Genomic DNA, 15,193 nt, shown 5'->3' on the forward strand with positions numbered 1-15,193 from the left:
TTTATCCTTTTTCTTTATAAATCCTTATTTTCTTTATAAATGTGGTGTTTACCATGGGGGTGTGTGCAACAAAACAAAGTCTGGTTAATGCATTGAGCCCGATTTTGGCTATACCTTGTACATGCTGAAAATAGCGACAAAGCATAAATCAGGCTCGGGGGTCTCTGAATCTGACTGAGATAATTACCGTAGTTTAACCCATTCTGACCGGGCACCCATTTTGGTGTTGGCATCATGTTATGCTTTAGCTATTGAAAAATAGCAGATCTACAAGCTCATATCGCGCCACCGAGTGGCGCGATACGAGCTTGTAGGTCTGCTATTTTTGAAAAATAAGAAGAACGACTGACATTTTTAGAATCTGATCTCAGGTCAGAATGGGTTAATCAGACCAGTGTGTGTCCAGTGGAAACCTCGTATGAATCTGATCTCAGGTCAGAATGGGTTAACATGGATACTGAACTTGAGCTCTGAGCTTTCAGGACCTGACCTGAAATTTCAACCACACTTGGGCCTCACTCACACCTTCGCAACAGACTGATGTATGCTTGTTGTATACAAAGGGTGTGATACATCTTGCCCCAATGCATTTCCAATGGGAGTCACATGGTTTGACGAAAGCCATACAACAGCTTGTAGTCCAAAATGTTGTATCAAACCACGTGACTTCCATTGGAAATGCATTGGGGCGGCCATGACACTTACATCTTGCATGCATCAATGTTGTATGCTAGATCGAAAGGTATGAGTGAGGCCTAAAAGCGGAAACTAAGTACCTTACTACCTAACTAATTTACTCAAGTACTGCACTTAGTACTGAAAACTGTACTTGTTTTGCGGTATTTGTACTTTACTTACTTACTTGTACGGTACTTTACATCTCAGATCCAAATATTGTACTTTTACTCCACTACATTTATTTTGTAGATTTTGATTATCATTTCAAAACATACACTAACCAATTCAGCCCTATAAACATTTCGGCCATTTGAAAATAGCCAATCTACAAACTCACAATTATGAGCTTGTAGATCTGCTAAGTTTTTTTTTTTTAATATATTTGATAACTCGAAATGGGACATTCTGCAATTACTTACTTTTGGTACTTTAAGTACATATTGATGCCAATACTTTTGTACTTTCAAGTACATTTTGAATTCCAGACCTTTACTTGTAACCGAGTAGTAGTTCTATGTTGCAGCATTGATACTTTTATTTAAGTAAAAACTTTGAGTTATTTTTTTCCAAAACTGCTGCTTGCAGTGCATAGACGGGGCAGTAACATTAGCGTTGTGCTTGCAGCAGCAGTTGTCCTTGAGTCTCAACCAAAGGCTAGGTTAACCCATTCTGACCGGGCACCCATTTTGGTGTTAGCATCATGTTATGCTTTACCTATTGAAAAATAGCAGATCTACAAGCTCATATCGCGCCACCGAGTGGCGCGATACGAGCTTGTAGGTCTGCTATTTTTTTTAAATTCGAAGAACGACTGACATTTTTAGAATCTGATCTCAGGTCAGAATGGGTTCATCAGACCAGTGTGTGTCCAGTGGAAACCTCGTATGAATCTGATCTCAGGTCAGAATGGGTTAAATATGACTGTTGATGCTTGGAGTGAGCGAGGCGTTGTGTAACGAGTAATGAGTTGAGAGAGTTGGATACTTCTGACGGAGGCAATTATCTAAAGCCTTTGTTCTAATCCCTCTACTCCACTCTTACTACAACTGGCTCCAAGCATAAACATGTACTGTAGGTTAAACTTTCCCCATTGTACCGACGCGAGGACAAATTATGCTTTAACGGCAGGTTTGATTGATTGACAATACAGTTACAATACAAGGTCTGCTAAAAGGAAGAGCGGAGACTAGAAGGTTACAGTCCATGTCATGAAAGTAAACGTCCATCCAGTTTTAACCACTTAGACCCTCTGTACCGAGTTGCATAGCACTCATTTTCTTTTAAATCTAAACCAAATCACAATGTTTTATGTGTCAATGTGTTCATATTCTATACGGTAGAGTATGTTAACACCATCGGGGCCCATGGCGTAAATCACCGCCAAGTTCAAGTGCACGGTCATGTGCCCGAGATGGAGATAGATAATCTCCGTCAAATTAGTGCTGTGAAAACTGATCCATCGTCGGCAAGCCTAGAGGCGCTTGCTGACGATGGGCACATTTTATTAATGGATTAAATAGGCCCGGGCCCTCAAGGTGTTAATACGAGGAAAACAAAAAGGGTATAGGAGTGCACACCAATAGTGGGGAGGTGCTGACTACGGGAGATACAATATTGAAAAGAAAGGAGGTTACACAGCTCATAGCCACGATGCAATAAACTATTTTAATTTATGCCTTAAATAAAATGCCTTTAAAGACGTAGTGAAATGAAAAAATATGTTCATCATATGGGCATACCTAACAAACAACGGATGACAAAACAATGGGAAAATTTAAATGTTTGTGTATTTTTATATCAAAAGTCCATAAAATCTAATTTTAATGACTTCCTTTGAACGAAAACGTGATGCATGATGACGTATCGAGTCCCGTATGATTACAGAAATATTCTGTTAATCTCATTCAATACGACATCCAGACAGTGTATTACTCATTTAAAACTTAATCAGCACGCTAAAATATGTATCTGAAAACATTATAGGTTAGAAATAAGTCACGTAGTAGCTGCATGCTCTGTATCTGACTTGTAATGCTTTGTAAACAAACAACTCCAGCGTTGCGGAGCTATACGACCCATAGCCTGAAGGGATGCAACGCTCGGATTGGTTCAGAAGCACACGTTTTTTGAATGAAATTTCAAAATAAAATTCCCAAAAAGCCCCGTCTTTAAAATGCCTGCATTATGAATGACAGTGGAATCGGAATGTTACATCAGCAAGAGTCAATGTGCGACGGCGCATTTGTGAGCTTGTAGATGTTCTATTTTCGGCGCGGGACACCATTGTAAAAATGAGCAGCCTATAAATTAGGCCACTGTCACTCAACCTCGGGTCTGGGTAAGACCAGGATGACCAAATGGACTCTTACATTGTACAGTGCTGAGAATGATACAGTGTACCCTCTCAGAGTTACAGACGGAGGTAAGGGCAATGCTGTAGCCTAGGTTTTCCCAGGCGGCATACCATAATTATTCACTGCGCAACATGCCCACATAATAGGCTATATTATGCTCGCCGCCTCGCACGTGGTCGATGGCTGAACTTCGGCACAGCGGCATGGCATTGGTACGACCTCCCGTTAGTTCGACCATTACTAACCCTATCTAACCCTAACCTAAACATAACCACAAGCACGGGAGCAGCGCATGTTCGCCAACCTTAATGCATGTTCGAACTAATGGGATGGTCCCCTGGTGAACTCCGGACCGAACGTCGAGAGAAACAGCGACTTAGGCATGGTCAGCGTCACAGAGTAAGACAGAGTTATGACAACTCCGCTCACTTCATGGGGCCAGGCTCTTCTACGGCTTCTATTGAATGGGGACAACCGGAAGTATTGAATGGGGACAACCGGAAGTTTACGGAATGCATTGGAGTCTATGGGCTCACGCGAGTATACATTAACCACGTGACCAGGCTGTTTTCTGCCCCTCAATGTCGTAACTCTGTCTTACTCTATGGCTCTGGGCATGGTCTTTCTCATCTCATCTCATCTCCCCCTCCCTCCCTCCCTCGGCACGGATAAGGTTCAGAGTTATCAAAGCCCATTTCCACTCCCCCGCACCAGATACGTAGCATGGTGACGTTATCACAGCCATCTCCTTATTTCGTTGCTGTGTCTTATCTTCTGCCCTTCTCTTCTGTTCTCCCCCCTCGTTCCCTGCACAGTAAATATAGGGGTATTCCTTTAACTCCAGGTTGTGTGAAAGTGGACTCAGAAGGGTCCCAGAGTGTGCCGTGTACAGTACTACACTGCCTTCCTGCAGTGGTGGAAAAGTACTCAAAAGTATCAATAGTGCAATGCAGTAAAAGTAAACAAGTAAAAGTCTGGTATTCAAAATTGCTTGAGTAAAAGTACAACGGTATTGGTATAAAAAATGCACTTAAAATAGTGTAGGCCTATATCAAAAGTAGAAATGAATTTATGCAGAATGTCCCATTTCAAGTTTTCAAATGTATAAAACATATTTTGAAATGCGACGCATTGTGAGCTTATGTAGATCGGCTATTTTCAAATGTCTGCAATGTATAGGGCTGAAAAATGACCAATGTGTTGTAATGATAATCTAAATCTACAAAGTAACTTAAGTGTTCGAGTAAAAGTACAATATTTACATCTAAAGCCCAAACCACACAAAAGGGTCGGGTTGGGAGTGGACAAAATGTTTTTTTTTTTTATGGTAAACCACACCAACGCAACTCATTGAGTTGCAATGAGTTGCATTGGTGTGGTGTACCTTAAAAAACATTTAGTCCCAAACCGACCCTTTGATGTGGTTTGGGCTTAAGATAGTGGAGTAGAAAAATAAAGTACAAATACCTCAAAATTGTACTGTAAAGTACAGTACTTGAATAAATCCACTTAGTTACTGCTTTCCACTGATCATTCTCTCTCTCTCTTTTGTCATCCTCATCTCTACACATCCTTTCTTCCAGCCCCTCCTCCCTGTCTGTAATTCACTCCTGCTATGGATGAATGCCTCTAGTATCAAAGCCAGCTGCAACCATCTTGGTCTTTTGGTCTTTTCTTCTCTCTCTCTCTCTCTCTCTCTCTCTCTCTCGCTCTCTCTCTCTCCATTTCAACTCTGTTTACGTCCATTTCCTCCCTGGGCTGATGAACTCAAATTTGATCATAAGCATCTTTTTCTCCGTCTCCCATACTCCCATCTCTTTACCGCTGCATAATCTGAACATCAGTTCTATTCCATCTCTCCTTCTTTCCATTCCTCTCTTCCTTTGCCTTTTCTTACCCTGTAAAAAAAAAAGGTTCAGCTCTTAAACCCAGCGACATAATCTCTACCTTACACTTACAGTAGCTACTAAAATATATTTAAATATTTTGGGTCAGTGACTTTGAGTTACTTTCCTCTGGCAATTATTATTATTTATTTATTTTCAGCCGCGCCAAACCTTGATCGTAATCATTTCATTTCCCTCTTTCTTGCCCCTCCTCCCTTTAAACTCCCTTATTTCGGGCAAATGGCTCAGAATGAGTAAATTCACATGTATTGAAGCCTGGGTGATACAATTTGAAAGCAATATTATAAACCTTAGGTCTGGAAATAAGGCATATATCCCTATGCTAATGTGTCAGACTGTCGGAAATCTGACCATAAAAACCTCCCCCGGTTCTTATTTTCTTCCCTTCCCTTGCTCTTAATGTTCCCTCCATCTTCTCTCCAGGTAATTTGACCTGCAACGAGGCACAGCCTCATCATCAAATGAGGTGAAAGCCATGTCCTTGAGAGCCGTACTCTGAACCAGTGCCAAAACGTCAAAGAGATTGTAACAAATATCAAAGCAGACGTACAAACAGTGTTTCCCTCCTTTGATAGTGCCTGGATCCTCCGGGTTTTTTTTTCATCCCGTTTGATCCAAGAGCACATTACAACTACTTTTCTCCTGTGAGCACCTGTCCTGTTTCTGTTGTTTATTTCCCTCAATAATATGTCAAAAACATCTCACGGTACTCTGTACTTGACTCATGTGCCTCGGCACACCGGCTGAGAACAACTACTCTAAAGCAGTGGTTCTTTAGGACTGAGACCAGATTCTACAAAATGTTTTCTAAATCATGACAGTTTTCTGAAGAACATATACTGTCAGTGGTTATCAGACTGTTTCATGTCAAGGACCCCAAATGTATATGTAATTGGTCGCCGACCCCCCCCCCCATCTGAAATTATGTTGTTCCAGGAACCGCCCAGAAGCAAAGATTTGAGTTAAAAACGTTCACTCTGAAAGAATATATATTCAAAGATTTGCCCTACATTTTCACAATTTCCCAAAAATAGTTCATAGCGTGGCACTCGGTGCTTTGATAGATCTGCTAATACCTAAAGTATAACATAATGCTTAAAACAGCAAAAGGGGTTCTCGTTCTTGAATGGGTTAAACAGGGTTCAAAAGTGTCATCTTGTTGCCCTTCTCTCCCCGTGGCCTTGCAGGCAAGTTCACCTGCATCGAGGCTCGTTTTCACCTGGAGCGTCAGATGGGCTACTACCTGATCCAGATGTACATTCCGTCGCTGCTCATTGTCATCCTGTCCTGGGTCTCCTTCTGGATCAACATGGACGCGGCGCCGGCCCGCGTGGGCCTGGGCATCACCACCGTGCTCACCATGACCACCCAGAGTTCTGGCTCCCGAGCCTCTCTGCCCAAGGTCAGTGCCAACTCGTCATCAGCAGTGGTGGAAAAAGTACTCCCGTTTTGTCGAGTGGTGCAACCGTAGGGTGCAGCCACTCCACTGCCCAGCAATGTCTGTCCCCGTGTCTCTATCTATGTATGTATGTTTAGGTGACAAAGTGGCACTGTTGAGCTTCACTCTGTGCACAGAGCACTGTGCACAGATTTTTTTTGCACCACTCACTTCAGACGGGTCTGATTTTTTACTTAAGTTAAAGTATATCAATACTGCAATGTAGAAGTACTCTGTTACAATTCCGGAATGAAAATGCGTAAAAGTAATACAAAAAAAAACGTTTGAAAAAAGCAGATCTACAAGCCCAGCATCATGAGCTTGTAGATCGGCTATTTTCAAATGACCGAAATGTATATACCTTTTGTAATAATAATCTAAATCTTCAAATAAATGTAGTGGAGTAAAAGCTCAATATTTGGATCCCAGATGTAGTGGAGTAGAAGTAGAAGTACTGATAATTGGAAATAATCCAGTGCAGTAAAAGTACCTCAAAATTTGACTTAAGTACAGTACTTAAGTATACAGTATGTACTTAGTTACTTTGCACCAGTGCTCATCATCATCAGCAAAAAGCACATTTGGTGTTTTTTGAGTGGTGCCACCACTCAAAAAAGGAACAGCAATGTCCGTGTTAACCTATGTGACTATGAGTACCAGTAGGGGCAAAAGTGACGCTGTTGTGCCAGAAACGGAGAGAGAGATAGTGCTGCACTGTTGCCTGCTAATGAGAGAGAGAGAGGGGGGGGGCGACGACGACTAAATTACTTCCACAAAATATTGCGATATGATTTGCAATACCAAACAATGAAGACTTAAGGCTATTTCCACTAACAGAGTTTAGTAAAACGGCAAGACTTTTTGAACAGGGAATCTTCTAAAGAAGATTAAATATCTTTTGCACATATAAATGTTAAAACAAAGATGATGAGAACAACTTTAAGATTTATACTTTCCTGAGAACTCATGTGGGAGAAAATGGGCACTAGCTATTATTTTAACAAATACTTTTTCTTGCTTGAGTAGCTTGTTTGGCGCTGCAGCAAATTTAAACCGGAAACCTGTCCAAAACCGTTACTTTTCCAGTACATCCAAGGTAGCTAATATTTAGTCACAATCTCTTGTTAATACTCATGGTTAAATACTTAAAACCCACAAAAAGATTAACCACAATTTTTGATGACGCTATTTTTTGTCATTATAGGCGAAATTTCTAAACGTTTAGAAAATACTGAAAATAGCTAAATCTACAAGCTCACAAATTCACAATACATCACATTGCATTCTGTTGTGAGCTTCAGGAAAATATTACCTTCACTATTTTGTCATAACACGTGTAAATAAGGCTTAAGTGGTGGTGACCAATAGCCAATGAATTTATGGAAGGAAAAAAAAGAGAGAAAGGAGATAGCCTACAAGGTTTCTGCTCGACATTGATGATATGAAGGTGTTATATGTGCATGACATGTGATGCACATAGCCTATTCCTCTGTGATGGGAGGTGTCCACTTTAAAACCACAGTGACACAGCCACCTTCACAAGACCCTACATCAGTGGTTCCCAAAGCTTTTCATGTCAAGGACACCCAAATTGACACCCAAATTAGCCTGTGGACCCGCATTTAAAAAGATATGCCAAGATATGCATAAGAGAAGATTTTTACGGCTCTAGCAGAGATTCTCAACCAGTTTAATTTCAAGAACCCCCAGTTTGACATGCATTAGTCTACGGACCCCCATTTAATGGCATTTCTATCTCTGGGACACCCGATTTATATTGTAAAATCAATGTTATTTTAACTCTGAGAGTGTACAAATGGACCCGTAAGGGTCCATTTGGTTCCATTTGCAAACTCTCTGAGTTACAGACCTATAAGGGTCCATTTGGTTCCCAATTATCATTTAGCTGGGGACCCCCTGGAACTCTCTCAAGGACCCCTAGGGTTCCCCGGACCCCACTTTGGGAACCACTGCCCTACATCATCCAGTGGTTGTGTTATGCTACACATAGCATACCCTGCAGGGGATTTTGAAGAAAAACAAATCGTACACCGTCTGCTAACCATCCGAGGTATTGCGTCTGATGCGCAGGAGGAGGGCTGCCGGCAGCAAGACTGTAGTAAGAATGTGGACTTCATTAGCCTTTTGCAGGTGATAATGTGGCGTTCGAGGTGAAGGCTTATGCGTGGTATTTTGAGGTGATAATGGCCCCTGGTCATTGGAGTTTCGAAGTGGTTCACACATTAACTTAGATATGGCACACTCAACTGCACGTACATCACAAGTGCAACAACACTGTTGCACTTGTGATGTACGTGCAGTTGGATACTAATTAAGTGTGCCATATTGTATGAAACTCAAGGGATGTGTCTGGATGCATGTAAATTATAGGCCTATTACCAGTAAGACGCCTGAGGGCGAGGGGCAAGGTCGCGTGCACACATCCGCCTGGGTGACAGCAGACTGCTGGGCGTGCGCTGGTGCTTTGGCATGGAGGGTCAGATGGAATTAATTCTGTCCTGGCCATATATGGAGCATGTCATGAGTGTACAGGGTTTGATGTGGTCAGATCAGCATATGGAACAGCAGAACAGGTCAGCTCCATATATGGAGATCTAAGGGAGGCAGCGGGGGAAGTGTCTTGAGTGTTCAGGGTTTGATGAGGGCCCAGGTAGGGCCGGGCCTTAATTTTCGGAACTGTTGAGAATTCTAGTTTTCGCCGGATACCAGGCACGGCTGCACTAATAATGTTGGGGCAGGCCTGTCTAGAGTTATATAATGAGATCTAAGGGTTTGAGGTCAGGTGTAGAGTTGCTGGCCAATATTGATGACAAAGGGATCTCCATATACGGGCATTCTGCAAAAAAGAGAAAGTCCCAGGCAGGCACTCAAAAGGTATCAAATGAATACACTTAAAACACTGTTATTGTGACATGACAGCCATTGTATAGCTGTGTCACAATAAAGGCTTTTTAATTCTACTCACATTCCTCCTCCTGATACTCTGAGTTTGTGGGACTTGCTCTCTTTGCTGCATAGTTTTACTCTCCCGCACAAACAGACTTATCAGAAAATGTAATCTTTTGACATCTCTTCTAAAATAAAATACCTCTACTAATGTCGCAGGGGAAATTCAGTTTCAGCTCCAGCCAGCTGAAGGCTGGTGCTCAAATGGTGATGATGAGTCCTCAGTCCTGGGGGTCTGTTAACACATTTCGCGCCATAAACGTGTATTTACGCTCCATCAAATTCCATGTTTCTCTGAAACTGGGGCACTGTCAGTGGTGATGATCAGATCCGCAAGGTTCTTTTCAGATTTTACACTGCATCGCGATTTAATATTAACGTTTCTGGAGAAAGACAGCTATCGTGAGCTAACGCTAGCGTTAGCAATTTTGTTGTTAAAAGTGCTAAGGGCAATGTGTCTTACAACACACATACCAGAGGCTTCGGGGGTCAAACCGGAGACCTTCAGATTACCAGACGCCATCCTGACATGTAAACATCAACATGAGTGGATAATATTCCTCTGCATGTCAAATGGTCCCGAGCATGCACACTCACAATAATAATAATAATGAATTGCATTTTTAATAATGAAATCTTTTCATGCAGGCTTAACCACATGGATGTGTTTTATTTTTTTGCTGTGAAGCTTCGGAAAACTTCCGTCATTACATAACTGTGATTTCCACAGTATGTCAGACACAGGGCATGATCTGTGTCCTTAGAGGGAACACGAGTGAGAGAAAGAGAGAGGGGGGGGGGGGGGGGGAGAAGGATGAGTGCAAAAAGAGAGAGGGGGGGGGTTGGAACGAGGGACTGTAAGGTGACAGCAAAACGGAAATTGTTTAATGTTTTTTTCTCCTAAGAGGAGGAACCTTTTGCTACGCTGTGGGGGATTTAAAATGGTAGGAGTTCGCGTGAGCCAAGAGGATTGTATAATTATGTCCAGGGAAGCTTTAATCCATGACTGGCGCACGCGCGCACACACACACACACACACACGCACGCACACGCACACGCACACGCACACGCACACACACACACACACACACACACACACACACACACACACACACACACACACACACACACACACACACACACACACACACACACACACACACACACACACACTCTTCTGTTTGTGTTGACATTAGGTGATTCATGTGCTGTGGAAATTGAACAAGTGAAGCGTGATTTCTATGCAGTTCAGCTGTCACAATAATGATCACACTTGGAGCTGAGCTTAGGTGGGCATACTGCTGCCTCTGCCTCTCCCCTCCCCCCCTACACATACACACACAAAAGGTATACACACACTGCTCACACTTATAGACACACGTTGATGTACATATTGTCCCACACATACAGACATACTGCTGTCTCTGCCTCTCACAAACACAAGATAAAGTACTAATACTTACGGACACACACACGCCTAGATGTACATAATATTGTCCCCCAATCCCCCCCCCCCCCCCCCCCCCACACACACACACACACACACACACACACACACACAGTCACAAATATGCATACCCACAAAAATCTATTCAATGTTATTAAATTATGTGGGATTGACGTATGATGTCTGCTGTGACTAATGGATGCCATGTATTTATGTCATATAGATTGGGTAGGCAAACAGTTTCATGAAAATGAGATGGCTTCTCTCCTTCTATTTCCCTAGTCTATTGACTAATCAGTCAGCCAGCCAGTCAGAAAGTCAGTCAGCCAGCCAATCAGTAAGACAATCAGTCATTCAAATAGCCTGAAATCACTCAGGGTACAATGCAACATCATGAGTCGTAATTTAACCATGGGAATGTGGAAACGAACCCTTGGTTTTACGGGATTACATTCTCAGTTAAATTACCACTCAGGATTGTGCAGAGTACTGGCCCCGGCTAGCCCACTGCTGCGTTCTCATTATGCATTATGTGACCAATGTTCTTTGAACCGTGCCGTCAGAAAATGCCACCTAAGCTGTTGTCCTCAGGTCAGCGCTCTGGTCAGTCACTGTCACAAACACTAGTCTTCTGATGCCCAGACAGGAGCGGACGTTGGGGTGTCGAGGCTAGGGGGAGGCTTTAGCTAGCCAAGCTCAGCTAAGCTCAGTGCTGTATATCCCTGCTCTTTTCCAGCCCGCAGACAACCTTGGCTTTGCAGTAGTTTGATCCATGGCCCCAATGTATGCTTCTCTGGCTGGCTGCCTGGTTCCATCTCACTTTTTCTCCCAAATATCCTTACATTGCGATATGGGATCCACTCAGTATACTAGCTACACATATGGCACACCTCTGTGCCAGTGTGTGGATACACTATTGTACCTGTATGTTGCATACATATTCATGGATTTATATAAGATACATTATATCTTCCCTCTTCTCTCCATGCCCGTTTAGCCGGAAAGTGCAATGAACAAGTTCACCGTTCAGGCGTACGTGGCTCTCAGCAGGAGCTCCTAGAGCTAAGATTGAAGATAAATGTTGTCCTTTCCCTGTAGGGGCAGGACTCAGCGTGACAATTGTGAACTGAAAAGGAGGCCATGCTGCGATTAGGTCCACTTTGTATTTGCACTGATAGCGGGGTCGTGGTTTAATTGGATTTGAATGTCTGCATTGTTGGGCTTGAATCTCCACAAGGGGAACAGGGATATTCTCCTCCTTAAAAACTGTGCAGGGTAATTGTGCGGCTAAGACTCTCAAGAGTCGTAGTGGTACGACACAGCAAATGAGTAATGGCAGCACTCGACGCAAAGATGCCAGTGAAGCGGCCACACTTCATTTCTAAGTGTCATTATCTGGGCTGTCCCTCTGGCATCACACCACAGCACTGTTATGTAAAAGTGTCAACATCTGAGTGACTTGATGCCCGATCCTTCACCTTGACATTCAACAGCTTGACATGTTTATATTTTACGGTAATAGTAATGGATTTCATGAATGTTTCTTCAGAGGCTGCATGGCTCACAAATAATAATAATCAAGGGCCGCTAGACCAGTGGTTCCAAAACGTTTTAGCAGTCTATCAGATAGAATAATGAAAAAAAGGCAGTTTGCTTACTGATTGTTGCTCGGGCAACTGCTAAATCTAGCTTCCATACAAAGTCATAGTCGTATGGGATCGCGTGTGTTTTCAAACCTTTTGTGCCCAAGGCATCAAGGGTCTATTCAAAATCTCAAGGAACAAGTATATTCATATCCATTCAAAATAGCCTATGTAACATGTGACTTATCAAACTTTGTTATTTTTTTTAAATGTTTTTACATTTTGTATTAAGCCCTATTTTATAGTTTAAAACATCTTCAAACTGCAGAAATAGCTTTTACTGCAGATGGTCTATTTTTTTTAAATGTGGAAGACAATTACATTTGTCTGTGTACACTACAGTATATAAACAAATATTCATAGCATTTGATTTGTATAGTTGTATGTGTATTGCAATAATACATGTAATCTAATCGTCACAATATCCCAAGGAACACTGTTTGGGAACCACTGGTCTGACTCTAACGCACATTCGCACAACACAACAAGATAATCCTTATGAACTTCAGACTTGGCGTCGGTACATTTCAGTTTGTGATGCTGAACGACTGACATTTGGATGGCAGTACAACCGTGATCCTGATCCAGTCCTTTGTACTCATTTTCACTGCTTTAATTACAGCCAGACCTCGTCTGCCAAAATGTCTCAAAAACCACCCGGTGCTCATTGACCGATGGAGCGGATGGTGTTGTATCTGCTTAACTCATAAAATCAATGTACCCAATGTGCCCTCGCTAAAAAACTAAAGAAACAAAGCCGATTCATTCTTATAAAACTTTTGGATCTCCCGAAAAATCGAAACAGTATTGTGCATATTCACTCTGTTTCACAGTGTATGAGATTAAACTGACAGTCACTGTTAGTCAGTTACAGTAGTCAGCCAAGTTTTTTTAGCTTGGGCATTTTAGAAATGAATGAATTAACCAATTATACACTGATGACTGGTACACACCCTACACTTGAAAAAGTCTAAATGCCACAAGACAAGAGTTGTGTCAATTATTATTATCATCATCATCAATATCTTGTAGGTATATTTTATTGTTGTGTAAGCACAATCTGAGCCAAACACATCCCACTAACATTTCGCTGCTGGTGAAAACCCCCTCTTAATTCTTGAAGATTTTTTCTATTTTACATATTCTTGAAGAATTATAACAGCAATATTGGCATAATTTTATCTAACAACTCCGTGCCTCCTCTTCAACCCCCAGGTGTCTTATGTGAAGGCCATTGACATTTGGATGGCTGTGTGTCTGCTGTTTGTATTCTCTGCCCTGCTGGAGTACGCCGCTGTGAACTTCATCGCCCGTCAACACAAGGAGCTACTTCGCTTCAGAAGGAGACGACGACACATGAAGGTAAATACTCTACTACACGTTCCTTTGGAGTGTGTTGGGGTCTTATTCTGTTTAACATCTGCTTGGTTCTTCAGTGGGTTACTTTTAAAGCTTGATTCATACTTAGTTGCGTGGAAATATATATCTAGCTACGTCCTACAAGCATTATGAGTTTGTAGATCTGCAATTTCCAGCGTGCAACACCGTGTGGTCAGTACAGCAGAGTGGCGCCAGGGATGTGTTCATGTAAAAGGAAAATAAATGGCTAAGCTCGCACATGACAGGATAGGGAGAGGAGATGGTGTCCCGGTCGGCACCACAAACTCAATGTATGAGTAGCAAGGTTTGGGTAAGTTGTGTGCCAAGTACTGGGAACTGATGGTAGGTGTTGTGCTCCCCTCCACCTCAGAAATCCATCTCTCAGGAGGTAGAGCAGGTCGTCCAATGATCCCTGGGTTGGTTTCAATCCCGGCTCCTCCAGTCCTGTCTACATCAAAGTGTCCTTGGGCAAGACACTGAACCCTACATTGCCTCCAATGAGTCGGTCGATGTGAGCTTGCCACCATTGGTGTGTGAATGTGGGAAGTGAGGACGCTATAGCGTCGACTGTTCGCTGCTTCACCTCCCAATGTATGAATGAATGAACTATTGTAAAGCGCTTTGAGCACTTGGAAAAGCTCTATAAAATTGCAATTCAATATTATTATTATTATTATTATTTATTACATTGAAAAGGGGATAGACACCATCGTTCTTGACCGATAGACAATAAGCTACTCCGATCTTCAGTGCTTACTTAGAGAGAGGCGATAACATGGGACACACAGGTCATGAGTCCCAGTTGAATCTACAGTACGACAGCGCTGCTAGTACTGAGCCACCATGCTAAACATACTATAGGACAAACACACACGCTTTTTACCTTAATTCAGACCAGTTTCACCTCTTGATGAGGTAGATTTGATCATTGAATAAATGTAGTGGATACCCACGCTCTGACTAGAAAAGACCACAGCACATGTGATCTCCTTGTCTCTTTCAACCAGAGACATCAGATTCTTTCAACCATTTAGACTTTAGTATCAACAAAAACATAAAAGACAATTCCATATTGTCCCATATTGTCAAGACATAAAAAGGACCCCTGTTTACATAAAAAGAACGCCTCTTTTTGAGAGGGATGAGCGGATCAGTGTGTGTACGTAGCTGCTATTGATCCATGCCAGTGCTTGTATCTCTCAATGGGCAAACACAAAAGGCTTTGAGATTTGTTCCGACCCACTGCAGAGAGAGCCCACACAGTATCTCTGTATTGGCTATTACTCCTATAGATGTTTTTGTCTCCTTATTGATTTTTGTTACTGCCTGGCCAGAATAAAGGCTCAAATACCTTCAAAAAATGAATAGAGGATTAACAA

At 42.3% G+C, this 15,193-nt stretch overlaps 1 protein-coding gene across 1 annotated transcript in view; it reads left to right on the forward strand.

Moving 5' to 3' along the window:
- The window catches only part of glra1 (glycine receptor, alpha 1), a 59,242-nt gene that overhangs the window by 23,887 nt on the left and 20,162 nt on the right, over positions 1 to 15,193 (forward strand). The window contains exons 6-7 of the mRNA XM_080774817.1: positions 6,127 to 6,341; positions 13,650 to 13,796. Coding sequence (XP_080630943.1) covers positions 6,127 to 6,341; positions 13,650 to 13,796 — 362 coding nt within the window. The remainder of the gene's footprint in view (positions 1 to 6,126; positions 6,342 to 13,649; positions 13,797 to 15,193) is intronic.

Source organism: Protomyctophum bolini, assembly GCF_963924005.1.
Source record: "Protomyctophum bolini genome assembly, chromosome: 10".
Classification (NCBI taxonomy): Eukaryota; Metazoa; Chordata; class Actinopteri; order Myctophiformes; family Myctophidae; genus Protomyctophum; species Protomyctophum bolini.